Source organism: Scyliorhinus canicula, chromosome 17 (genome assembly GCF_902713615.1).
Source record: "Scyliorhinus canicula chromosome 17, sScyCan1.1, whole genome shotgun sequence".
In the NCBI taxonomy this organism is placed as follows: domain Eukaryota; kingdom Metazoa; phylum Chordata; class Chondrichthyes; order Carcharhiniformes; family Scyliorhinidae; genus Scyliorhinus; species Scyliorhinus canicula.
This window is the reverse complement of record NC_052162.1, coordinates 21803428-21830562: the sequence shown is the minus strand read 5'-3', so window position 1 is coordinate 21830562 and position 27135 is coordinate 21803428. Positions and strand designations below refer to the sequence as shown.

General features: G+C 49.5%; 1 protein-coding gene and 1 long non-coding RNA gene across 4 annotated transcripts in view; one reads left to right on the top strand and one right to left on the bottom strand.

The window, feature by feature from the left end:
* The window catches only part of LOC119951456 (beta-arrestin-1-like), a 117831-nt gene that overhangs the window by 42915 nt on the left and 47781 nt on the right, over positions 1-27135 (bottom strand). For all 3 annotated transcript variants that reach the window (XR_005457633.1, XM_038774662.1, XM_038774661.1), the window contains exons 8-10: positions 21373-21440; positions 14914-15049; positions 1697-1781 (exon numbers count right to left, since the gene is read on the bottom strand). Coding sequence is in view for 2 of the 3 variants with exons in the window: in XM_038774662.1 (XP_038630590.1) it covers positions 1697-1781; positions 14914-15049; positions 21373-21440 (289 nt within the window). In the remaining variant the exon portion in view is untranslated. The remainder of the gene's footprint in view (positions 1-1696; positions 1782-14913; positions 15050-21372; positions 21441-27135) is intronic.
* On the top strand, positions 25970-26757 carry LOC119951457. Its single transcript, XR_005457634.1, has 2 exons — positions 25970-26038; positions 26077-26757. It is a non-coding gene; the product is annotated as an uncharacterized LOC119951457 (long non-coding RNA).

The window sequence follows — 27135 nt, the reverse complement described above, 5'->3', positions numbered from 1 at the left end:
TTTGTGGTAGCTGACAGGTAATAGTCACAATGCAATACCCGTTCTGATATGAAGTAGCTAATCAAATATTGAAACCACACTCTCTCTACAGGTTTGCAGCTGATGCTCCCTGAATCCTTTCCCTGACTCAGTGTTTCACACTTTGGCTTCTGCTAAAGTTCTAATTCCCCGAAACCATCTGGGAGAATGTTATAGAGCACAGAGTATAATTTAGCAACAAGTGCAAAAAGGCTCCACGTTAGTGGGACAAAATAGTGGGCGTAGCAACTTGGCTCCCCCAGTTATGAACAAACTATAAATATTTATTAACATAACATCTGTTTACAGGGTGATGCAGATTCAGTGCTTCCAGTCACACTTTCTCAAAGGGTCATCTGGACTCGAAACGTTCCCTCTTTTCTCTCCCTACATGATGCTGCCAGACCTGCTGAGATTTTCCAGCATTTTCTTTTTTGCTTCCAGTCACGCCTTTAGGATCTAACTGAGTAAAAGCCTGCGCTCTGCTTGGCTGCCCCGCGCGCGGGTTACCGTTTGGACAAGCGGGTCACATGATCTTTCAGAAGCTCACCCTTTCTTGGGGCTAGCTACTACATCAGGACACATTGTAAAATGAATGGAATATAATTAGTACACCGTGAATCAGGCAACCTAACACTGACAATGTGGTGAGGCAATTAATAAAGTTTACAGGGACTGGTTTAGCTCACCAGGCTAAATCGCTGGCTTTTAAAGCAGACCAAGCAGGCCAGCAGCACGGTTCGATTCCCGTACCAGCCTCCCCGGACAGGCGCCGGAATGTGGCGACTAGGGGCTTTTCACAGTAACTTCATTGAAGCCTACTCGTGACAATAAGCGATTTTCATTTCATTTCATTTACAGGAATACCTGCAGCTATGATAGTGGAACACAGGCCTATTATGGCTACATAATGCACTCGCTAAAGAACCCGATATATTCTCATTACCACAGAATTAAATAATGTGATCGAGTTTGGCTTGGCCTTGTGGGATGGTGGGCACTTACTGAGGACCAAGTGATGACTGGATGAGCTGTCCTCTCTCCCCATGACCCACAGGCCACCTAAAATAATATTTAAATTACTTAGGTAAAAGCAAATTACTGCAGAGTTGGAATCTGAAACAAAAACAGAAAATGCTGGACAATCTCAGCAGGTCTGGCAGCATCTGTGGAGAGAGAAGTGAGCTGACGTTTCGAGTCTGGGTGGCTCTTTGACAGCTTTGCAAAAGTCATACAGGCTCGAAGCGTTAGCTCCCTCCTCGCTCCATAGATGCTGTCAGAGCTGCTGAGATTGTCCAGCATTTCCAGTTTTTGATTTAAATTACATATCTAGCTGTGCCTTCTTAATCTCCTCCACAATCTCCCTTCCAGAAGCTCTGGCCTGATGGAGAGGACTTCATAGCTCAGGCCTGTAACTATTACTGCTTCTTGGGCTTTGATGACAACATCGGGAATCCATCTGCACATTTAAAGTAGGGCATCACTTCCTTACAGCACATGTCCTTTCCTGCTCAAAAAAACAGGTTAACATCTGGAAACAGTGCCTTTAATTGAAATGGCTGGTCCCGTTTAATGCCAGATGGGGTGAAATCAAACTGTGGTGCTTGTGTTCAACCATGCACACCAGCTTGTGACAGAAAAACAAGCACAATTGTGCAAATGGGGAAGTCGCACCTACCACATAACTTGATTTTCTTCACTACTTTACTTGTGTTATTGTTGATGTGGACAGTGACTTCGATTGGTTCTCCATGGTAATACATCTGTAAAAGAATCACACTTAGCTGAATCTGTACGCGTATAGTACTGTACGCTGTGCTGTTTAGTCATTTGAAACACTGATTAATGCAGCGGCACGGTAGCACAGTAGTTAGCACAGTTGTTTCACAGCGCCAGGGTCCCAGGTTCGATTCCCAGCTTGGGTCACTGTCTGTGCGGAGTCTGCACATTTTCCCCGTGTCTGCGTGGGTTTCTTCCGGGGGCTCGGGTTTCTTCCCTGAGTCCAAAAAGGACCCCCAAAACTCCACCAGCCTGGGGCAGGACCAGAACATGTGCGCGCGATGTGCGGGCCCTCTTGACCAACACTCGCACCTACCTTCCAGCCTTTCAAAAAAGCAGTTCATCCTCGCTTTAGTCAGGTGAACTCGAAAAGCTACCTTCAGCTGTATGGGGCTTAGCGTCGCGCAAGACAATGTCACATTCACCCTCCGCAAAGCCTCGCACCACACTCCTTCTTCAAGTATCAGCCCCAACTCCTCCATCTCCTTTTGCCTTCGCCCCCACAACCCAACCCAACTCCTCCTCCGCCATACATCCCGAACGTACTACCCTCCACACATCCTGCGCAGGGTAACATCCGTTCCAACAAGGTGGACGGCTGAACCACAGGAAAAAGGCTGAAAAAAACTGATTAACCCAGAGCCTCACCTGAAGGTACCTAAATCCATCTGCGTCCGAAAGCCCCTATTTCTCCTTTAACTGCTCGAAGCTAGCGAACCGTCCGCCAAAAATAGATCTGATTTCATTGGCGGTACATAAAAAACACCTGTTCATTAAAAATTACCTTCGGAAACCTCCTGACCGCTAACAAAGCCCATTTTCTAGGTGGCTGAAATGTTCTCCTGTGTTAGCTGGGAACTTCGTAAAAACAAGAATTGGAATGCAAGAATCATTCGAATCCCAATGATATTTTAACTACTGACAAAGTGCTTAGCGATACCTAATCTCCAGGGAGAAGATGGTCGGTAAGGTGATGGTTAGACTTTGTGAGATCTATTAGCTGCAGGGCATAGCAAATAAAACTACCTGCACCCCAGGCTTCACATCCAAATTGTCCAATCTTTGCCAGTGGGCAACTTGCTATTTTTGTTATCCCCTTTCAAGTGGGAATATTTCTAACAGGTACATGTGTAGTAAATGATGGTGGCGGGATGAGGGACAGCAGGCATTGCTCAGAATCCTATGGTGGTGGTTTGCTTTCAGGCATTGCATGATCTTCTGGAAGGTGGCCTCCTAATTGGCCATTTCTTCATCCAATTATGGACAGGGGATGGGTTCCTGAGGCTGCAGACCCAATGAGAGGATGGTTTTCCTGCCTGCTGCCTGGTCAGTGGGGCATCGGGTCTCTGACTATGAGAGCACCTTGGCCTCTGTAATCGTTGAGCTGCCAACTACCACACTCATTGGGCATCCTCTCTGATACCAGAAAGATCCTGGCAGATTCCTTTCCTTCGCCCACATTCGCCTTCTATTTCTTAATTGTTGGCTATCCACCAATGCCAGGCACCAATAATATAGGCGGCACGGTGGCACAGTGGTTAGCACTGCTGCCTCACAGCTCCAGGGACCCAGGTTCAAATCCGGCCTCGGATAACTGTCTCTGTGGAGTTTGCACTTCCTCCCCGTGTGTGCGCGTGGGTTTCCTCCGGATGCTCTAGTTTCCTCCCACAGTCCAAAGATGGGCGAGATTCTCCGCACCCATGGAAAATCGCGAAGTTGGCCGTGAAAACGGCCGAGTTTTGCGACGGCCCGACACGACCCATTTCCCGAGGTATTCACGTCTTGGAAATGGGCTAGGAACGGGGCCGCGTCAATCACGTGCGCGATGATGCCGGAACGCGGCGACGCTACGAGCGCGCCCACGTGACGCCGCCCGCGCCTTTTTATGGCGCCGTAAAAAGGCGCGGGCGAGCACAGAAACTGTAGGCCAAGATGTCGGAGCTGAGGAGAGCAGCCCCACGATTTGTGGAGGCTGATGTGGAAATGCTGCTCGATTCCATCGAGCAGAGGAGGGGCATCATCTGCCCGTGTAGAGGGCATCGCCATCCTGCCAGCACGGTGCGCCAGGCCTGGCGTGAGGTTGCTGCTGCCGTCAGTGCTGTGGGCAGACCCCTCGTTCAGCTGACCAGTGTCGGAAGAAGATGCACGACCTCACCAGGGTTGCCAGGGTAAGTGCCAAGAGGGTGCCCCCGGGTCACAACCATCCCTCCCCCCCTTTACTTAATCACCCACCTCCCCCCCTGGCACGGGGGGTGGAGGGGGATTGTGGCAGAGTGAGTTGAGGGTGGTTCACAAAGCTGTCACAGACCCAGCGCTCTGGCCCCCGTGGAGAGATGCAATCGTCTTATTACAACTTGACCCCCAAACTGTACCAGTAAATGAACGGACTGCTGATACCTGCCGTATTGTAATAATCTACCTATGCCCCCTCCCCCAACAGGACAAGACCGCTCACAACACCCGTGAGCGGAACAAGACGGGAGGGGGTTCGCCCACCCTGCGTCCCCTCACCACTTTTGAGCAGAGGGCCCTGGACCTTGTTGGTGGATCTGCTACTCGGGAGATCGCGCAATGCGAGGTTGGCGGAGCTGCAACAAGGGAGACAACCCTGCATGACAAACACCCCCCCTCCCACATCCTCTGTCCCTTCACACACCCTGCCCACTGGGATACCTCCCCAATCCTCTGTCCCTTCACACACCCTGCCCACTTGGACACCTCCCCCATCCTCTGTCCCTTCACACACCCTGCCCACTGGAACACCTCCCCCATCCTCTGTCCCACCACACACCCTGCCCACTGGGATACCTCCCCCATCCTCTGTCCCTTCACACACCCTGCCCACTGGGATACCTCCCCCATCCTCTGTCCCTTCACACACCCTGCCCACTGGGACCGTCCAGCGCCCGGCCGAGCGTCTCTAAATAACACGTTTCATTCTCTTCCCTAGGACGTGATGCCGAACGACCAGGGCCGTCTGGCTCCAGACGGACACAGGCATCTGCCCCCACCTCACCCGTGGCCGCACGGCAGAGGGTGCCTGATCAGCGGGGAGTCCCATCCTCCCCAACAGAATCTGTGGAGCAGGACGCCCAGAGGGCGGCGACACCGCTAGATAAAGAAATGGCCTGCGAACGCCCTGCGGCCTCTCAGCGGGCCGATGGCATCGAGGAGGAGTCAAGACGACCTCGAGCTTGCGGCACGGCTATCTCCCACACCATCCACCATCCCAGAGACACTCACCCCGGCTGGCCTATTTAGTGATGAGGCTCCTGGGTCACAATCTGGGTCGCACATCACAGCTGAGCAGGTACAGCAGGTGGAGGTCGGAGCAGCCGAGGGCCCGGACTGGCGGAAGCCAGGCTAGGCCCAGCATACAGCTGGATCCCAGACGTTTTCAGAGTTCCTGGACTTTCTCAACCCACCCGCACAACCGATGCATCAAGAAATCCAGGGACACAATGACAGGATGAGGGCTGTCTTCCAGACTCTGCAGACGCTGTTAGAGGAGTCGAACCGCGTCCACGAGCAGGGAGTGGTGCCGCTCATGGCAGCAACCCAGGCCGACACCGCACGGGTGGCATCCGCGGTGGAGGCAAAGGATGAAACGGTTTCGGCCATGGGTCAGGTTATGCAAGACGTTGGGCTTCACGTGCAGGCGTCATCCTCGGCCCTGGACAGGGTTGCCCTCTCACAGACAGCAATGCGCCAGAGCCAAAACGACATTGCCGGCGCGCTGCGGGCCTTGGCCGAGTCTCAGCAGGTCATGGCCCAGTCGCAGCAGTCAGACGAGGAGAGCATCACCCGCCTGACACACGTGCTGGATGGCGTCATGCACTCACAGGTTGAGGTCGCACAGTCCCTGGCGGGAATGTCTAACTCCCTGGACTCCGTCTCTGCAAACCTTCGGATCCTGGTGGATACCGTTGCAGGCCTCCAGGACTGGCAGCGCCAGGTGTCGGTGGTGCGACGGGGAACCTCCCCGCTCGCACCTCTGTCCCAAAGTGAGGCCCGGGGGCCATCGGGCTCCCCGAGGGAGGAGAAGGTTTCGGGGCCCGTCCCATTAACTCCATCACGGGACGTCCCGGAATTCTCGGCCCCCCCCGTCCCATCCCTGGTGCATCGGGTGGGCAGCAGGCAGAGCAGGGTAGCACAATGTCACCCGAGACGCCCGCAGAGCAGCCTGGCCCATCAAGGCCAGGTCACCCCAGGAAACGCTTGCCGAAGGAGAAACAAGTCGAAGGGGGCGATTCGCAGCAGTCCTCCTCCACTCCTGCTGTATCATCTGGGGAATCACTTAGACGTAGTGGTAGTGCCCGTAAGGCAACAAAGATACACACTGAGTAAGTTGGCACGGGTGAAGGGCACAGTTTAGTTGTAGGGGCTAGGGCACCTGTAAATGTTTGTTCACATTAAACACACTGTTCCACCTTACTTGTAATACCGTGTGATTGTTCCACAGCCACAGGAATCGTGATGGTGACCGAGTGTCGCTGGGGTTGACGAGCGGTGAAACTTCGGTGCCGGGTGTGCAGTCCCTTCCCCCCCACCCCCTCCCACAGCTAGCCCACACGGGCACGTGATAGAGTGTCCGTGACGATCTCAGCGGCCACCAAGGTGGATGGTTCAGCTATTGCCATGGGTCAGACTCTCTCTAACGATTCTGAGCTCACAGCTCTTCGCAGAGCGGGCTGTCATCATTCCACATGGCACTGATCACACCCGCTGACACAGCCATCGATGTTATACCATACCGTCTGGACCCAGTGGTGAGGGTGATGTCTAAGTGGAGCAGTGTACCCTGAGAGGGGGGTGGGGGGGGGGGGGGAGGGGGGGGGGGGGGGGGCGGTTGTGGTGGTGCAAGTTGTGTGTTGACCCTCTGCACGAATAACGACGCAGGTGGTGGTTTGGTGTTCAGCGGGGACGTCACATCCAACGCGTGAACTGTGCTGCCACCAAGGCGTCGCGTGCCCGCCGTCCTCGCCGGGTCAGTCGTGCCGCCTCCTGGACATCACCAGCACCTGGGTCGTGTCTGCGTCCTGCGCCCGCCACTCCGCCAGCCTCCTCCTCCTCCTCCTCTTCCTCCTCCCTCTCCTCCTCCTCCTCCTCCTCTGTGCTGGCACCACTGCCACTGGCTTCTCCCTCCACCTCCTGCAGCAGGTCATCTCCCCTCTGCATCGCGATGTTGTGCAGCGCACAACAGACCACAACAATGCGAGCGACCCTGTCGGGCTGGTACTGCAGGGCCCCTCCGGAGTGGTCCAGGCACCTGAATCTCATCTTCAGGAGGCCAAGGCAGCGCTCCACCACACCCCTGGTTGCTGCATGGGCCTCGTTGTATCGTGTTTCCGCATTGGTCTGAGGCCTCCGTATAGGCGTCATCAGCCAAGACCTCAGCGGATAACCCCTGTCGCCTAGCAACCAGCCCCTCAGCCGAGTGGGACGCCCCTCAAACATCGCAGGGATGTACGACTGCGCCAGTATGTAGGAGTCATGCACACTCCCTGGGAACCTTGCACAGACGTTCATGATCCTCATGTGGGGGTCGCATACCACCTGGATATTCATGGAGTATGTCCCCCTTCTGTTTGTGAACACCTCCCTGTCCCCTGCAGGCGGGCGCATGGGGATGTGAACACAATCGATTGCCCCCTGCACCATCGGTATCCCGGCCACGCTGGCAAATCCACAAGCTCGTGAGTCTTGACTTGCTCGGTCGTTGGGAAAGGTGATGTAGCGGTCCGCGATGGCATAGAGGGCGTCGGTCACATCCCGGATACACCTGTGGACCGATGACTGGGAGATCCCGGAGAGGTTCCCGCTCGGAGACTGGAAGGAGCCGGTCGCATAGAAGTTAAGAGCGACCGTCACCTTGATGGCAACCGGGATCGCGTGTCCTCCCCCCGTTCCACATGGGGCGAGGTGTGCCACGAGGTGACAGATATGTATCACCGTCCGCCTACGCAGCCGGAGTCTCCTCCTGCAGGTGATGTCCGTCATTGTTAGGAAAGAGATCCGGGCACGGTACACCCTCGGCCTTGGTCGTCGCCTCTGGTGCCGTGGCTGCACCCTCACTCTCTCCTCCTCCCCCTCCTCCTTCTCCTCCTCCTCCTCCCCCCCATGCTGCTCGACGACTGGCAACTCCTCGGCCCTTCCCTCTGCTGCTGCAGCTGGCCCTGCATCCACTGCGGGTTGTGGCTGTGGATGCTGCTGCATCTCCAAATGCAGTGCAGCGGCCCCAACCACTGCGCTGAACATAGCCGTTCTGTTCACAGACATTGTGCTAACCTACAGAAGGGTGGTGGGGGCAGAGAAACGGGACATGTTAGACGGAGGTTAGTCGACACCTCGGCAGCCGCCTGCTACGGGATACCTGTGTGTCCCGGTGGCCTTGTCGCGCTGCTGACACGTGGGCAGCCTAACCCCTGGTCACTTTCTGCATCCAACGGGCAGTTATCTACGTCCTCTTCACCGGTGCGTCAGTGGCCTGTGTCCGTAAGCCACAGGGCAACCAGCGGCCGTGTACTCGTGACCGGCACGCCATGGCATGGTGGCAGACATTTTGTAACCGGGGTTGGACGGGTCACTCGCTCACTCTCTCCCTACCCCCCCCACTCCCACTCCCCCCCTCCGTCTCCCCCACTCCCCCCTCCGTCTCCCACACTCCCCCCTCAGTCTCCCACACTCCCCCCCTCAGTCTCCCCCACTCCCCCCTCCATCTCCCCCACTCCCCCCTCCGTCTCCCACACTCCCCCCCTCAGTCTCCCCCACTCCCCCTCCATCTCCCCCACCCCCCTCAGTCTCCCCCACTGCCCCTCAGTCTCCCCCACTCCCCCCTCCGTCTCCCCCACTCCCCCCCCCCCCCCCCCCCCCCGCTCTGGACCCCTCCAGTTCTCGGGGATGCCTTCCCCGTTGTGGCCAGACTCCAGCAGTGCGCTGAGCGGCGCGCTCACCTCCTCGAAGTTCTCGTCAGCCCGCATGACTGGTTGACAAACTTGAAAAGCAGGTGTGTTGGCCGGCGTGAAAACAGTGCGTGATGACGTCGGGACTTCGGCCCATCCGGGCCGGAGAATAGCGGGGGACCAATAAGTAGCGATTCTGGTCGTGTCGGGGGCGCGTTCGAGGCCTTTGCCGGGAATGACGACGTGTAGTTTGTGTGGAGTTCGGAGAATAGCAGGAGGGCGTCGGACCAGCGTCGCCGTGAAAATTTGCACGGCCCGCTATTCACCGAACCGGCGTGAGTGCGGAGAATCGCGCCCGTGCAGCTTAGGTGGATTGGCCATGGTAAATTCCCCCTTTGTATCCAAAAGGTTAGGTAGGTTTAATGAGTTATGAGGATAGCTATCCAGCCAATTACCACCACAACAGTCTCCTCTTGATCATCAGTAAAGTGATGGAAGGTGTTCTTGACATGCTATCAAGTGACACTTACTCAGTAATAATTGGCACACAGATGTTCAGTTTGTATTCATCAACGCACTCTGTTCCTGACCTCTTTTCTGCCTTGGTACAAACATGGACAAAACAGCTGAACTACAATTGCATAGAACATACAGTGCAGAAGAAGACCATTTGGCCCATCAAGTCTGCCCGGACCCTCTTAAGCCCTCACTTCCACCCTATCCCCATAACCCAATAACCCCTCCTGACCTTTTTTTGGACACTTTAGTATGGCCAATCCACCTAACGTGCACGTCTTTGGACTGTGAGAGGATACCGGAGCACCCGGAGGAAACCTGCGTAGACACGGGAAGAACGTGCAGACTCCGCACAGACAGTGGCCCAGCGGGGAATCGAACCCGGGACCCTGGCGCTGTGAAGCCACAGTACTAGCCACTTATGCTACCGTGCTGCCTTTGATATCAAGGGAGCACTTGACCGAGTGGCATCAAGGAATCCTGGAAAAAATTGAAGTCAATGGGAATCAAAGGGAAAATTCTCCACTGGTTTGAGTCATACCTGACACAAAGGAAATGGTTGTGGTTGTTGGAGGCCTGTCAACTCAGTTCCGGGACATTGCGATAGTTCCTCAGAGTATAGGCCTTTCCTCTGCTTCATCAATGGCCTTGCTCCGATCACAAGGCCAGAAATGAGGATGTTCGCTGATGGCTTCACAATGTTCAGCACCATTCGTGACTCCTCAGATACTGAATCAGTTTGTGTCCTTATGCAGTAAGACCTGAACAATATCCAGGTTTGGGATGGTAAGTGGCAAGTAACATTCGCACGGCAAGAATGCTGGGCAAATACCAACTCCAACAAGAACGAATCTAACCATCTCTCCTTGACATTCAATGGTATTACCATCACTGAATCCCCCACCATCAACATCCAGAGATATCATTGAACAGTAACTGAACTGGACCAGCCATATAAATACTCTGGCTAAATACTGTAGCAACAAGAACAGGTCAGAGACTGGGAATTATGTGGCGAGTAACTCACCTCCTCCCTCTCCACAGCCTATGCACCATCAATAAAGCACAAATATGGCTGGTTTAGCACAGGGCTAAATAGCTGGCTTTTAAAGCAGACCAAGGCAGGCCAGCAGAGCAGGTTCAATTCCCGTACCAGCCTCCCCGAACAGGCGCCGGATTGTGGTGACTCGGGGCTCTTCACAGAAACTTCATTTGAAGCCTACTTGTGACAATAAGCGATTTTCATTTCATTTCATGTGGTGACCACTCCTTCCGACTGCACTTATCCTGTTCTGACACCCCTTCTGGTCTGACACTACCTCCTGTTATGACACCACTTCCTGATCTGACCCCTCCCCCTACCCACCCCCCTCCAGACCTTGCACCTTCTTCCGGTGCAAGGTCATCTGACCATTGCCATCGACCATCGACCATTTGGACTGATCCCTAGCCAACATCATTGCACAACCATTAAAGTTTCATAGAAAAGGGGTGGGATTCTCCGAGTCCCCGCCGGGTCGGAAAATCGCCGGGGGGGGCGGCGTGAATCCCGCCAGCTGCTGACTTCTCCGGCGCCGGGGTTTTGGCGGGGGCGGGAATCATGGCACGCCAGTCGGCAGCCGCTGGCAGCGCCCCCCCGGCGATTCCCTGGCCCACGATCGGCCGAGTGACTGCCCGTTTTTGGCCGGTCCTGCCGGCGTAAATCAAACCAGATCCATACCGGCGGGACCCGGCTCTACGGGCGGCCTGCAGAGTCCTCATTGGGGGGGGGGCGGGGATCTGGCCCTGGGGGGGTACCCCCACGGTGGCCTGGCCCGCGATCAGGGCCCACCGATCTGCGGGCAGGCCTGTGCCGTGGAGGCACTCTTTCCCTCCGCGCCAGCTGTTGTCAACCTCCGCCATGGAAGGCACGGAGAAGAACACATCTGCGCATGCGTGGGATGATGCCAGCACATGCGGGCTCTCCCGCGCATGTGCCAACTCACACCGGCTGGCGGAGGCCCTTCAGGGCCGGTTGGTGCGGCGTCAACCCCACCGGCACCAGCCTAGCCCCTGAAGGTGCGGAGGACTCTGCACCTTCCGGGCGGCCTGAGCCGGAGTGGTTCAGGCCACTCCTCGGCGCCAGTATGGCCTGCCCCGCCGGGTAGGGGAGAATCCCGCCCAAGGTCTTCACCAAAACTGGCATACTTCTGCAGAACGTCCTCAAGCTCAGTCCGGGTGGTACGGGATTCACCAGTGTTATTTTCAAGTTACAGGCAAGTTTCAAGTTGCAGCAACCCCTTCTCAGCTTCCGAATCTGCCCTTTATCTCCTTCAGTGTGCCTGTACTGCACCATTGGACTCAGCGACTGCTATTCCTGAGTCTGGATAGTTCTGCATCCCTTTACGTAGCCGCAATGAGTTTCAGTCTCCCAGAATTTCAGCTTCAGTTTCATTTCTTTGGAAACTGGGAGCATCAGTTTCCTTTCTCTGTTTCCCTTTTTATTGGTTTCCTTATTCTGCTTTTGTTTGGAGTCAGGCTCTGTCTCAAAAAAATGCAAAATTTGAAACCACAGATTCCATCACAATAACTCACCGCCACCTACTCAAGGGTAATTAGGGATGGGCAATAAATGTTGGTCATGACGGCGATACACACAAGCATTGAAAGGAAACAAAAAGCACACCCATCTCTCGCAAGACTGCCTGGAGTTGAGATTGTGCCAGCTCACCAATCTGATTCCCTAACCTGCAAGTTTTCTCCCCTGTCTGTCTTCAAAAGCATCTTCATGGGACTGGGAAGATTCCGTCCATTTATCCTCAACCTGCTCACCAACCCAACCTAAGCCAGTTAAAATTGTGTCCTTAAAAGTCTGATGAAATCCTAAACTCAAATACCGAGGCAGATGGAGCAGAAGGACCTTGTCTGGATTCTGCAAATGCCATGTTATCGGGGCACCTGTTAGCTCAGTTGGCTAACATGTGGCTTAGAATAGTTCCAGTAGCCTGATGCTCAAATGCAATTCCACCCAATGTAGACTGGGAGCCTGTCTTCTCACCCGGCATGTTGTAAAATAATAGCACAAACTGGTTTGCCAACTCTTAAATAATGGGTGGTACTTCAGTGTCTTGGCGTCTTTTAAAATTAAAATAAATGAATTGATCAGTAAGTTTTCCACTAGCTTGATCATTAACTTTTCAAAATATAATTTATTATGTTTTTCAGTTTATGTACCGCTTGGATGCTAGTTGCCTCTTACGGAACAGCCCCAATCCCAGAACACATCCTCGCCTGGTCTATTTTTAAAGTTCAGTTGTTCACGGGAGATGGGCAACACTGGCTGAGGCAGCATTTATTGTCCATCCCTAAATTGTGTAGTAATTTGTCCAGTCTGCCCACTATCCAATTTGTGCTTGCCAGGAATTCACTGCAGAGAATGACGACACATTTCCACCAATAGTCACGTTTTATGTAATATTTTAACAAATGCATTTTCATCAGGGCTTGAATATATTTAGGATTAAATGGCAATCACCGTGGTCTGGATTGGGTGTGTAGGACAAGGGAAAATCTGCAAATATCAGAGGGATTATTACTTAGCAAAGGATCATCCAGCGCTGCCCTCCATCCACTGATTGGATTTAAAAGGTTTATTTTTGTGCTTTACTTCTGGCTTTTTATAAACATAATTACATTGTCCACGACATTAGACTGTGAAATATTTTTTTTTCTGTCTTTTGTCTTATTCCATTTGCACTTTCTTGGCTGGGTTCCTGATCCTGACAGTGTGAGATATTGGACGTGACATTAACTTGGGTTAATCTGCCAGTTGGACAATGTTCAGAGGTAAGTGATGGGCAGGACAAAGACATAAAACCCTTCAATATGGATGGGGCCCTGCATTGGTACTGCCTCCCCCTTCTGAATGACAGAGGCAACTGAAGGGGGGGGAGGGAGAATAGAATGCAGCAATTGTGCACCCAATAACTGGCTCGACCCTCCATTCTCGTCACAGATTACTTGCTGGCTCAAAGGACCCCAGTGTGTGACACATAACCCCACTAGCAAGAGCCACACGAGGAGTCTCAGGTAACTATTGGCTCAGCTTTTCAATATCTTGGAAAGAACAAACGCACGAAAGATCGGTCAGGAATGCACTGCAGCCGGGCAGCACGGTAGCGCAGTGGGTTAGCCCTGCTGCCTCACGGCGCAGAGGTCCCAGTTTCGATCCCAGCTCTTGGTCACTGTCCGTGTGGAGTTTGCACATTCTCCCCATGTTTGCGTGGGTTTCGCCCCCACAACCCAAAGATGTGCAGGCTAGGTGGATTGGCCATGCTAAATTGACCCTTAATTGGAAAAATTAATTGGGTACTCTAAATTTATAAAAAAAAAGGAATGCACCGCAGTCCAGGCATAAACAAAGGAAGACTTGCATTTATATAGCACCTTTCATGATCTCAGGATGTCCCAAAGTGCTTTCCAGCCAATGAAGTACCTCTGAAGTGTATCACTGTTGCAACATAGGAAATGTGTCCACAGCAAAAGCTGCCACCATAAGATACTGACTCAATCATCAGTTCTGCTGATTCCGGACAAATGTGAGATCATGCATTTTGGAAGGTCGAATGCAGGTAGGGAATATACAGTGAATGGTAGAACCCTCAAGAGTATTGAAAGTCAGAGAGATCTAGGTGTACAGGTCCACAGGTCACTGAAAGGGGTGACACAGGTGGAGAAGGTAGTCAAGAAGGCATATGGCATGCTTGCCTTCACTGGCTGGGCATTGAATATAAAAATTGGCAAGTCACGTTGCAGCTGTATAGAACCTTAGTTAGGCCACACTTGGAGTATTGAGTTCAATTCTGGTCACCACACTACCAGAAGGATGTGAAGGCTTTAGAGAGGGTGCAGAAGAGATTTACCAGGATGTTGCCTGGTATGGAGGGCATTAGCTATGAGGAGCGGTTGAATAAACTTGGTTTGTTCTCACTGGAACGATGGAGGTTGAGGGGTGACCTGATAGGGGTCTACAAAATTATGAGGGGCATAGACAGAGTGGATAGTCAGAGGCTTTTTCCCAGGGTAGAGGGGTCAATTACTAGGGGGCATAGGTTCAAGGTGCGAGGGACAAGGTATAGAGTAGATGTACGAGGCAAGTTTTTTACACATGGAGTGGTGGGTGCCTGGAACTCGCTGCCGGAGGAGGTGGTGGAAGCAGGGACGATAGTGACATTTAAGGGGCATCTTGACAAATACATGAATAGGATTGGAATAGAGGGATACAGACCCAGGAAGTGTAGAAGATTGTAGTTTAGTCGGGCAGCATGGTCGGCACGGGCTTGGAGGGCCGAAGGGCCTGTTCCTGTGCTGTACTTTTCTTTGTTCTTTGTTGATTATTTTTTGAAGATCAGAAGTTGGAAAATTCCATTGCTCTTTTCCGAAATAGTGTGTGGATATCTTTTACTCCAGCTTGTGAGGAAAGATAGAGCCTCAAATTTAACATCCCTGCTGAAACACAACACCCTCCAACTGTGCAGCCTTCCCTCAGCACTGCGCTGCAATGTCATTGAGATTCCAAGTCTCTGGAGTGGGACTTGAAGCATCAGCCTTTGTGAAACTCAGGCGTGAGTGCTGCTAACTGAACCATGGCTGCCGCACCACAGTAGCCACCCAGTGGTGTACTCAGAGTGATTTTGGTGCCATCCAGTCTGCTACTGACCTCTTTGCCCAGCGATGCCTCCAGCTGCAGGGGTTTGCCTGACATGAGGAACTGACGAGTGGTTTCCACTTTGGGCTGCACCGTGCTTTTCTCTGGCGCGTACTGTACCTTGCGGACAATCAGCTTCACCGAATTCCTGTCACGTAAACAAAATGACTCAATAATTTCACCATGCCTCAGAAAGTTAACGGCAAGTTTGATCCACACTAACTGAGGTAAATAAAATATATGTGACCGAAAACGGTGCTTTGATTATTACCATTTAATTCTTGAAGGTTTCTCCCAACCCCTCCGCTCCTTTTCAATGGCAATAACTGTTGGTCAAATGCATTGTTCAAGTGAACCATTCTTAACGTTTGAGATTGGATAGTAAGTAACTGGAGGCTTTGTAACACAGTGGATCGTGTCCCTGCTCAGACTCCCAGACCAAACAGGTTGAATCTCAACTTGTAATTCTTCCAATGCACGTTGTCATAATATACACACAAGTATATGATGGTGCACAGACAGACATTGATTGACACACAGGATGACCAATGAACACACAGGACACAGCAGCCAATCACCAGACAGGACATGGCCACTATAAAGCCAGATGGCACTAGTTTTCCCACGCTCTTGGGATGCAGCCTCTGAGACAGTCAGAGCCTGTGAGCAACAAATAGAACATCCACCATGTGGTAGTAAGATAGTCTGGTCAGGTTAGTATCAGGTCTCCAGTCAACTCAGCATAGTGTCAACCCACAGTTAAAGTATGTTTAATAGTTAAGAGTTCAATAAAATAGAGTTGCATTTCTTCAAGTGTTGGAAGCCTGTCTCTCTCACTGCTATGGAAAACGCAGTCCCCACAGACCCACATTACCCAACACAACACACGTCAATGGTAGTGTTAAGAGTGGGAGAAGTTGCTGCTCAGCCATGGAGCCTCTATCATCACTATTATAGAACCCAACTATAACATGAAAGTGCTCTTCTTGACTATTGTCGTATTCCCTGTCTCCAAACAGGAGAAACACCCTTAGGCCCACCTGAGGTTTCTCCAAAATAGTTCACAGTCAAGAGCCATGAATAAGTGTGAAAATGAAGTTAGGCTGGAAAGCTGACAGCAATTAAACTTGCGTTTCAGGCGAGTCTTAACGTGACGCAAGTCTGTTGGGAACTGACTCACACCTGGAATTAAAAATTGCCATTCTCCATTTTTGTGAAGAGGAAGGTTTAATAAAAAAGTATTGTTATTTGGGGCCTCACGGTAGCATGGTGGTTAGCATCAATGCTTCACAGCTCCAGGGTCCCAGGTTCGATTCCCGGCTGGGTCACTGTCTGTGTGGAGTCTGCACGTCCTCCCCGTGTGTGCGTGGGTTTCCTCCGGGTGCTCCGGTTTCCTCCCACAGTCCAAAGATGTGCGGGTTAGGTGGATTGGCCATGCTAAATTGCCCGTAGTGTAAGGTTAATGGGGGGATTGTTGGGTTACGGGTATACGGGTTACGTGGGTTTAAGTAGGGTGATCATGGCTCGGCACAACATCGAGGGCCGAAGGGCCTGTTCTGTGCTGTACTGTTCTATGTTCTATGTTATTCAAATCTATTGCTGTCGATCTGCTATTTATTCAGATATCATCCCACCCCAAAGTCCATGGGATTAAAGAGGCATTGGCAGCATGAAGTAAAATTGATTAAGAGACTAAAAGCAGAAAATAGTGCTGAACAATTCAAGGCTGGAGGGAGGGAGCCTTCTGCATCAGATGGTATTAGGATGATTGGTCCTTCTGATACATATTAATTAGCTATGTGCACATATAGAGGGTCTTGTGGCATAGTATCTCTACCTCTGGCTCAGAAGCTCCGGGTTCAAGTCCCACTTCAGGCCTTGATTGCCATGAAAGGTTTGTTCCCAGCAAGGCCTGACAGGTTAATTATCAGCAGATAAATCCTTCCAATATGGCAATAGTAGGAGTGGGAGGGTTTCTTGGCAAACCATTGCCTACTCATAGACCAACCCAGTAGACGTTTATGGTAGCCAATGTCCTATTTTCTGTTGAGGGGGGTACATGGTGTAATTTTAAAGTTAAAAGAGGACAGTCAAAGTTGGAAGGGAGGAGTAACACATTTCAGGAGGGCAAAGGCGAGTGAAATGAACAAACACATGGCGGATGCAATTTAATGCCTGGGGGTGAGTAGGATGCTGTAATATTGGGGAGGGGAGGGATAGGTCAGGGGTGAACGTGATGGCAGCAAGCTGGCAAACTGCTTTAATTTACATTCCCCCTGCCTTCAAATATGTCAGTGGGGGCACTCAAAATACACCCCCCCCCCCCACACCCCGGCTTTATAAACATAGAGATAAGATGAAAATGCAAGAAAGATTTGCTAAACATTCAGAAATCATAAGTTAGGCACCACCTGGAATACTGTGTCCAATTCTGGGCACTTACTTTAGGGGGAACTTTCAGATGGCGCGAGAAGATTGAGAATCATAGAATTTACAATGCAGAAGGAGGCCATTCAGCGCGTCGAGTCTGCAGCGGCCCTTGGAAAGGGAACCGTACTTAAGCCCATACCTTTACCCTATCCCCGTAACCAAGTAACCCCACCTCGCTTTTTAGGACACCAAGGGGCACTTTGCATGGCCAATCCACCTAACCCGCATATCTTTGGACTGTGGGAGGAAACCGAAACACCCGGAGGAAACCCATGCAGGCAAGGGGAGAACGTGCAACCTCCGCACGGACAGTGGCCCAAGCCGGGAATCGAACCTAGGACCCTGGAGCTGTGAAGCAACAGTGCTAGCCACTGTTGCTACCATGTCGCCCATTAACAACATAACACGAGGAATGAGAGACTTCAGCTACGTGGAGAGGCTGGAGAAGCTCGGATTGTGCTCATTATATCAGAGAGGGATAAAGGAAGGTTTAATTTAGGTGTTTAAAATCAGAAAGGGATTTGATCGAGTAAATCATAATAAATTATTTCCAATGGCAGAAGTAACTGGAGGTCACAGATTTAAGGTGATTGGCAAAGAGCCAGGGGAGCAGTTTTATTCATTGCATTGTTATGATCTGGAATGTGCTGCCTGTAGATGGTGGAAGCAGATTCAATTGTAACTTCCAAAAGGGAATTGGAAAATCTTGAAAGGGAAACATTTACTGTGTAGAAGAGTGGTAGTGGTCAGATAGCTCTTTTCAAGAAATAGTGCAGCTACAATGTGTTAAATGGAATATTTTGGTGTTGTGTCATTGTTTTTTCCAATTGAAGGGCAATTTAACATGGCCAATCCACCCAATCTTTGGGCTGTGGGGGTGAGACCTACGTAGACACAGGAGAATGTGCAAATTCCAGAAAGACAGTGACCAAGGGCCAGAATCGAACACCGTTCCTCGGTGTCGTGAGGCAGCAGTGCTAACCACTAGGTCACCGTGCTGTCCCGTGTTGTATCATTCTATGATTCGTGAGATAACCTCCCTGTGTTTGAAGTTAGTTTGTGACGCAGAGCAACCCCAGCAGCATGGGTTCAATTCCCAAAACGGCTGAGGATTTTGCCATTGGCCTTTCAACCAGCCCAAGCCTGGATATTGTCCACGTCTTGATGTGTTTGCACATAGATTGCTTCAGTGTCTGAGGAGTCACAAATGATGCTGAAAATTGTGCAGTCATTTGCAAGCATCCCCATATCTGACCTTAGTTTGGAAGGGAAACCAGTGATGAAGCAGCTGAAGATTGTTGGGCCTAGCCCACTACCCTGAGGAACTCCTGCAGCGATGCTCCAGGACTGAGATGACTGACCTCCAACAGTCTCAACTATCTTCCTTCGTGCATGATGTGACTCCAACGAGCGGAGAGTTTCCCCCCTGATTCCCTTGACTCCAGTTTTGATAGCTCCTTGATCTCATACTCGGTCAAATGCTGCCTTAATGTCAAGGGTGGACACTCTCACCTCACCTCTGGAATTCAGCTCTGTTGTCCAATTACCAATGCTGTAATAAGGTCAGGAGCCGAGTGACCCTGATGGAACTCAAACTGAGTGTCAGGGAGCAGGTTATTGCTGAGTAAGGTTATTGCTGACTAATTGCTGAGGTTATTGCTTGATAGCGCTGTTGTTGACCCCTTCCATCACTTTACTGATGATTGAGAATAGACTGATAGGGTGGTAATTGGCCGGGTTGGATCTGCCCTGTTTTTTGAGTGTGGGACACACCTGGGATACATTTCACATTGCCGGGTAACTGCTAGAGTTGTAGCTGTACTGGAACAGCTTTGCTAGGGCACGTGGCAAGTTCTGGAGCGCAAGTCTCAGTGTTATTGCCGGAATATTGCAGTATCCAGTGGATGGGCCAAATGACCTCCTCCTGCGCTGTAACAATTCTGTAATTCTGTGCTGCAGTCTCCTTTCAGAAGACAGGCCTTCACCAACATCACTTGTCAAAGTCAGGGCCAGGCATTGTCTCTCATTGCAGAGGTGTGATATGGTTTTGGATGAGGGTGAACATCTCCCATTGTAGATCGGAAAGGAAGTCTGACAAAACTACTGACACTGATGGAGATAATGCTCTGACTTTGTGTGCTAAAGCAATGAAAACCAGGCTCGGGTGAATTTAAATGAATTGCGTCTGATCCCAATCTAGACTGAGTCCCCTGAGCCTACGGAGGCTTGAAATTCACAATGCGGCCCAACAGGTTGAGTATCAACTTGTAAATCTTTCCAATGTCCACCAATGGTTACAAGAGCAGGAAAGATTCCTGTGACCATAGAATTCCTGCAGTGCAGAAATAAACCCATTGAGTCTGCACTGACCCTTCAATGGAGCACCTTACCCAGGCCCACATCACGTCCTATCCCCGTCACCCCAGCGGGCATCAAGGTAGCACAGTGGTTAGCACAGTTGCTTCACAGCGCCAGGGTCCCAGGTTCGATTCCAGGCTTGGGCCACTGTCTGTGTGGAGTCTGCACATTCTCCCTGTGTCTGCGTGGGTTCCCACTGATTTCCTCCCACAAGTCACAAAAGACGTACTGTTAGGTAATTTGGACATTCTGAATTCTCCCTCTGTGTACCCAAACAGGCGCCGGAATGTGGCGACTCGGGGCTTTTCACAGTAACTTCATTGCAGTGCTGGTGTAAGCCTACTTGTGACAATAATAAAGATTATTATTAACCTCTTAGACACTAAGGACAATTTAACATGGCCAATCCACTTAACCTGCACATCTTTGGACTGTGGGAGGAAACCCATGCAGATATGGGGAGAATGTGCAAACTCCACACAGACAGTCACCCAAGGTCAGAATCGAACCTGGGTCCCTGGCGCTGTGAGGCAACAGCATCGCCTTGTCGCCCTAGAAAGGAACTGGAGCCTCAACCATCACTATCCATAGCTTCAGGCTACAACATGTTTGTATAAGCAGATGTTGCCACAGCAACTCAGACTCCTTGTGGAGGGGGCGGGTTAGTTGGTTCAGCTGGTTGGAGGCTGGTGAGGATCAGATTGTTGCCAACAGCAGAGGGTTGGATCTGCATTCTGGCTGGGGTGGATCTGGGATCCATGTCTCCGCCCTCCCCAAAGTGCAGGTTGTGACACTGTTGGTTGGATCTGCAAGCATTTTTAGCGTTTATTAACAGGGGGCTTGAGTTTAAGAGCCGCGGGGTTATGCTGCAACTATACATGACCCTGCTGAGACCACATTTGCAGTATTGTGTGCAGTTCTGGTCATCTCATTATAGAAAGGATATGGAAGCATTGGAAAGGGTGCAAAGGAGATTTACCAGAATGCTGTCTGGTTTGCAGGATCGGTCTTATGAGGAAAGGTTGAGGGAGCTTGTGCTTTTCTCTTTGGAGCGGAGGAGGATGAGAGGCGACTTAATCAAAGTTTATAAGGTGATGAGGGGGATAGATAGAGTGGACGTTCAGAGACTATTTCCTCGGGTGGATGAAGATGCTGCAAGGGGGCATAACTATAAGATTCAGGGCGGTAGATATAGGAGGGATATCCGAGGTAGGTTCTTTACTCAGAGAATGGTTAGGGTGTGGAATGGACTGCCAGCTGCGATAGTGGAATTGGACACTTTAGGAACTTTCAAGCGGTTATTGGATAGGCACATGGAGCACACCAGAATGACAGGGAGTGGGATAGCTTGATCTTGGTTTCGGACAATGCTCGGCACAACATCGAACAATGCTTGGCACAACATCGAGGGCCGAAGGGCCTGTTCTGTGCTGTACTGTTCTATGTTCTATGCAGGCAGCGAGCTGACGATGTGCAGCTGCAAGAGGCTTCAGAAGAAATCAAAGTAATGAAAGGATTTGCTGACCAGTCAATGGATTACATAGGCAACTAGAACAGACAAGAAAGGCATGGAGAGAGTTCTTGTGAGGGAAGATAGTTGCGATTAATGAAAAAGAGATGGAATTTTTGGAGCAAACAATAAATCGTTCTCTTATGGTGACAATTGTTAAAAGGTGAAGGTGCCTTTTATGAATCTTTTCCTCCAGGTTCTCTGCACAGAATCCTTTCACCTCAAAGTCCACACCACACGCCTGTGACAGAAAGAAAAACATATATCTTGGTTAAAGCTAAATTGGCGAAGGATAAATCACCTGAGCTAAATTCAATATTTTAAAGGGCCATTAAAAACTGTTACAACAATTGTATCTCACACAAGATGCAACACAGTGGCAGATTATCAACCATAACATCAACTGTGTTGTAATAAGTCCACGGAGGCAGAAGTCCCATCACCAGAATTCCTTTTATTTACAAACCCAGCAGCTGAAAAACCATGACCATTCAGTCTGCTGTCTACACCAGGAGTGCAGAGGGGCTGATTTAGCACTGTTGGCTAAATAGCTGGCTTTTAAAGCAGACCCACGCAAGCCAGCAGCGCGGATTTAATTCCCGTACCAGCCTCCCTGAACAGGTGCTGGGCTGTGGCAACTAGGGGTTTTTCATAGTAACTTCATTTGGAGCCTACTTGTGACAATATGCAATTTTCATTCATTTTATTCATTGTATACATAGAAAGGGGTTCCCTGATTGGGCCACTAATCAGGGAACTCGTATTCTAATTGGCCAATCTCAAAGGCCTGGCCTAAGGGTAGCATGGTGGTTAGCATAAATGCTTCACAGCTCCAGGGTCCCAGGTTCGATTCCCGGCTGGGTCACTGTCTGTGTGGAGTCTGCACGTCCTCCCCCTGTGTGCGTGGGTTTCCTCCGGGTGCTCCGGTTTCCTCCCACAGTCCAAAGATGTGCGGGTTAGGTGGATTGGCCATGCTAAATTGCCCGTAGTGTCCTAATAAAAGTAAGGTTAAGGGGCGGTTGTTGGGTTACGGGTGTGGGGTGGATACGTGGGTTGAGTAGGGTGATCATGGCTCGGCACAACATTGAGGGCCGAAGGGCCTGTTCTGTGCTGTACTGTTCTAAGTCTAAGTCTAAGTCATTATATGCATCAAAAATGACGATAAATGATTTTAGATGTGTGGTTCTGTGGTTCCCCTGTCGTCAATAGGGATAGCAACTATACTTCAACGTTTTGTGCTGTGATGTAAACTCTGCTGAACTTTGGGCAGCATGGTGGCGCAATGGTTAGCACTGCCGCCTCACGGTGCCGAGGTCCCAGGTTCGATCCTGGCTCTGGGTCACTATCCGTATGGAGTTTGCACATTATCCCTGTGTTGGCGTGGGTTTCGCCCCCACAACCCAAAAGAAGTGCAGGCTAGGTGGATTGGCCATGTTAAATTGCCCCCTTAAGTGGAAAAAATTAATTGGGTACTCTTAAAATTATTTTTAAAATTCTGCTGAACTTTGAGCCGCGGTTTGGATTACTGCGCACTGCAGGGCGCTGCTCCACTTCAGAAATAACGGAGAGCACCAGCGGCGGTGGGGTAGTGGTATTGTCACTGGACCACTGACCCAGAGTTTTACTCTGGGGACCTGTGTTCAAATCCCGCCACGGCAGATGGTGAAATTTGACTTAAAAAAACAATCTGGAATTAAAAGTCTCATGGTGCCTTTGAAGCCATTGTCGTGAAAACCTGCCCAGTTCACTAATGTCCTTTAGGGAGTGAAATCTGCCATTCTTATCTGGTCTGGTCTACATGTGGCTTCAAATCACAGTAATTGACTCTTATGCCCCCTGAAGTGGCTGAGTAAAACACTGAGGTCAAGGGCAATTAGGGATGGGCAACAAATGCTGGCCCAGCCCAGCGACACCCACATCTAACGGATTTTTAAAAAATCAACGATGCTTGGTGCGTTTCTTTACTTGTCAGAATTTTAAGGACGTTTTGGGGAGAGGGCCCATCGCATGATGTTTCTGACACAATATTATTATCAATACCTGCAGCAATAGGCTCCATATGTTTGTGACAGGAATCTTTCATGTCACCGGTGCACTGTGCTTCTATGGTCCCTGCCTACCTCCTCTACCACGAGGCACGCTTTATAAAATAGGAGGTAGCGCTCGTTCATTCATTCACATTCCAGCAGCAAAATAAACCATAGTGGGTAGAATGTATAACACAGCCATCCTTTCAATTCAATGACAGGCAAGCCAGTGCCCGCACTGAATGTTACCGGATAGCCAAGGCTAGACTTTTGCAATGCTGCCACCATTCTGTCACTCAAACCCAGTGGTAAGCCTACTTCAAGGCAGAAGAGTAAAATTTAAAGGGATCCTATACCACCCACACAGGACAGAATTGTTGTCCTACCAGCAGATGGTGCTGTCGCTCTTTGCTGAACTGTTCACTGCACAGGATCGTCCACCGAGGGGAAAATTCCTAAACTCCTGCCTACCTCATTCTCAAGAGAGTTACATTCACATGAGGAAGTGAACAAACGAACAAGGTGTACTTTAGGACCATGCGGATTGAGTGTTCACAGACAGGACAAAAGGATTCAGCCAAAAGCCTGTTTGAAACCATCGGGGGAAGGGGAGCTTTTGCCTCGTGGTAAGCAGGGGGCAAAGGATGATGGGATTACAAAGGCAAAGCGACCAATTAAGATATAGAGCCAGGTCAGGAGGTGTATAGAATGACCAATGGGAAGCTTATATGTGAATCTTACTGTGATTTTTGAATATATCAGCTAAAGCTCTTTTGTATTCTGTCTCTTTGGTCCGGAGTGCTGCAGGAGACAGCATGTGGGTCCTGCAGCTCTATGGATTAATGCAGCCTTGCAAGTGAGTCGATTAAATGATATTATACCTGCAAATCCATCTCGATTTAATTGAATCTAGACTGACTGCGAATTAACAAGGAATTAACATTTGGTGCCGAAACCCGGGATTTCTCAAGACGGACATACCGGCCAGCTGCGAACTCAGAATTAGGCCGGTCTGGACTGGGAGGGTGGAAATGGGCCCACAACGTGAGTAGCTTAAAATTGCCACGTTGATCTCCCCTTTCCCATGGACTGATTGGCCTGGTCAATCGCGGCTGACACGGAGTGACTGTCTCGACGAAATCAAAGGTCAGTCTGATGGATTTAAAGATTTTATTTCAGTCATTGCAGGTTTGGTTAAGTTTTGGAATGAGGCGAACAGTTCAGTTGGTGTCTGATGGGATGTTGCCTGGTTACTCAGTTGCATGAGGCGAACAGTTCAGTTGGTGTCTGATGGGATGTTGCCTGGTTACTCCGTTGCATGTGAGTAGCAAATTAAAAATTGGCTCTATTAAATTATACTTTAATTCGGTTAAGGTCTTTAACGGATTGATGTGATGTCGCGCAACAGTTCAGTAAAAGACCGCTGATGGGATGTTGGCGCACAGTTCAATTCCGTTCTATTCTAATTTGATTAAAAAATTGGTTAAGGTCTGTACCGGGTTGATGTGATGTCGCGAAACAGTTCAGTGAAGGACCGCTGATGGGATGTTTGCGGACAGTTCAATGCCGTTCAACTATAGCTTCGCGAAGATATGGGTTGTTTGAATGAAACAGAATTGGGTTATAAATGACTTGTGTGTGATGAATGACCGTATAAGGATTTGAATTCCTTTGTCTGAATGGAGATCTCCAATGAATGAATGAGTCTGTTTGATAAGAATGTGATATCCTCTGTTCCTAATTTTGTGAAATGTTGTGTTTTAGGAGGTATTAAAGTGAGAGTTAAAACGGAGTAAGTATTTGAAATTTCTTCAGAACCTTAGCAATAATGATGTTAATTAAACATAATTCTCAAGAAAAAAAACAAAAATTGAAATCAAACTGTATAAATTGGGATTTGTAAATGATTAGTTGCAACTCGGCATAGTCTTGGCTAAAAAAAAAAATAATAAATAAAATGAGGGAAATAAATACAAAAGTTTCAAATCAATTAGAAGTAAAATAAATGGCCGGCACAGCAATGTGCTCGGGACAAAGATTTCAAGCAGACAGCTTTGTGCAAGCTGTACTGCATGGCTCCGCAGGGTCCCAGTGCCCGACGAGAAAGAAAAGTTTCTTGCAGAAAGAATGATGTTTAGCATGTTATAGACATTGAAGAAGGAGATTTGGAGAATAAAGATATTGGACCAGAAGTTAGATTAAAAGAATTAATTGCAGTATCAGGAAATGAGAATCTGATTGCAGGGAAAGATTTAAAGAAAAAAAAAAAAATGGATGCAGAAAAATTTAGATATTAAAACAATTGCTAATTTAGAGGAAGTTTGAGTGACCATACCAACAAAGACTGCAGGGAACATCATCCTGAAGCTGTAAGATGTGAAGACAAGATTAGTTCAGATTCTGGGTACACATACAGTTGAATTAGGGCAGCATGGTGTCTGGAGCAAATGAAATTGTATCACATTTAAAACAAATGATCCAATGGGGGAGAAGACAGTGAATTAAAACCTGTTAGCAGCATTGATTGGACAGCTGATAAAGTTCAAATGTCATGTTTGGATCTTACTTTCATACAAATCCGATCTTACTTTCATACAAATCCGGTCGTCATCAACATAAAGTAATTAAAGTAAATGCAGTAACACTATCAGGAATGTATCAAGGGAAGGTTTTGACCAGACGGGATCACTGGGTGAGCAAAAGGGGAGGAGTTAGAGATTCTTCGCATCTCACTCAGGGGTGCAATAACAGAAGGAGGAGGCTTAACAGGCCTTAATTGTATGATGTACATCAAGGGTAAGGAAATAAAAAGGTTCAAAAAGAAGTTATGTCAGAATTTAAATAAAAAAGGTTCAAAAAGAAGTTATGTCAGAATTTAAAAATCTGGTCATATTGATCAAATACAGAGGAATTAACAGTTCCAGTAATTATATTACAACATTTCTGATTAATTGAAGATTGATTTATTTGACACCTTTCTGGAGTTTGGCGCTGGTATGCTGATTTACTATCAGCACACACCTAATGGTGTATGTTGTAATAGTGGCTATGTTGCTGGACTAGAAATCCAGAGGAGTGGACAAATGATCCCCACACATGCAAATCCGATCACAGCAGCCGGGGATTTGAATTCAATTAAAGTAATGATTACCATGAAACTACCTGATCTGGTTCACTAATGTCCTTGAAGGAAGGAAATCTGTTGACCTTCCCCTATATAGGACACCAGACCCATGACATTATGGTTGATTCCTAACTGAAATATCATGGTGGTGTTCAAGAAAATGGCTCACAATGATTTGCTCAAGGACAATAAAGGATGGACAATAAATGCTGGCCTTATCAGTGACACCCCCATCCAGTGAACAATTGAATTAAAATGTGAGCTGGTTTAAAAATGCTATGGTCAAGGAGGATGTGGCCCCTGAGAATAGAGCATTTCTGAGCTGTAGGATCAGTGTGAATTGGGTTAAAAGTACTGTATAGAACAGGAGTGGGCAAACTTTTCCGTGCAAGGGCCAGATTCAGAAATTCACAATTCACAAAGGGCCGCATAGTATATTAAGTAAAATAATTACTTCACCCGGTTATGATTCTGGGCGCCTCATATAGAACATAGAACAGTACAGCACAGAACAGGCCCTTCGGCCCTCGACGTTGTGCCGAGCAATGAGCACCCTACTCAAGTCAACGTATCCACCCTATACCAGTAAGTAACCCAACAGCCCCCCACTAACCTTAAAACAAAATTTAAAAAGAAAATTTTTTTTAATGACTTGGTGGGCCGCAGAAATGGCCCGCGGGCCGTAGTTTGCCCACCCCTGGTATAGAACATACAGTGCAGAAGAAGGCCATTTGGACCATCGAGTCTGCACTGACCCACTTAAGCCCTCACCTCCACCCTATCCC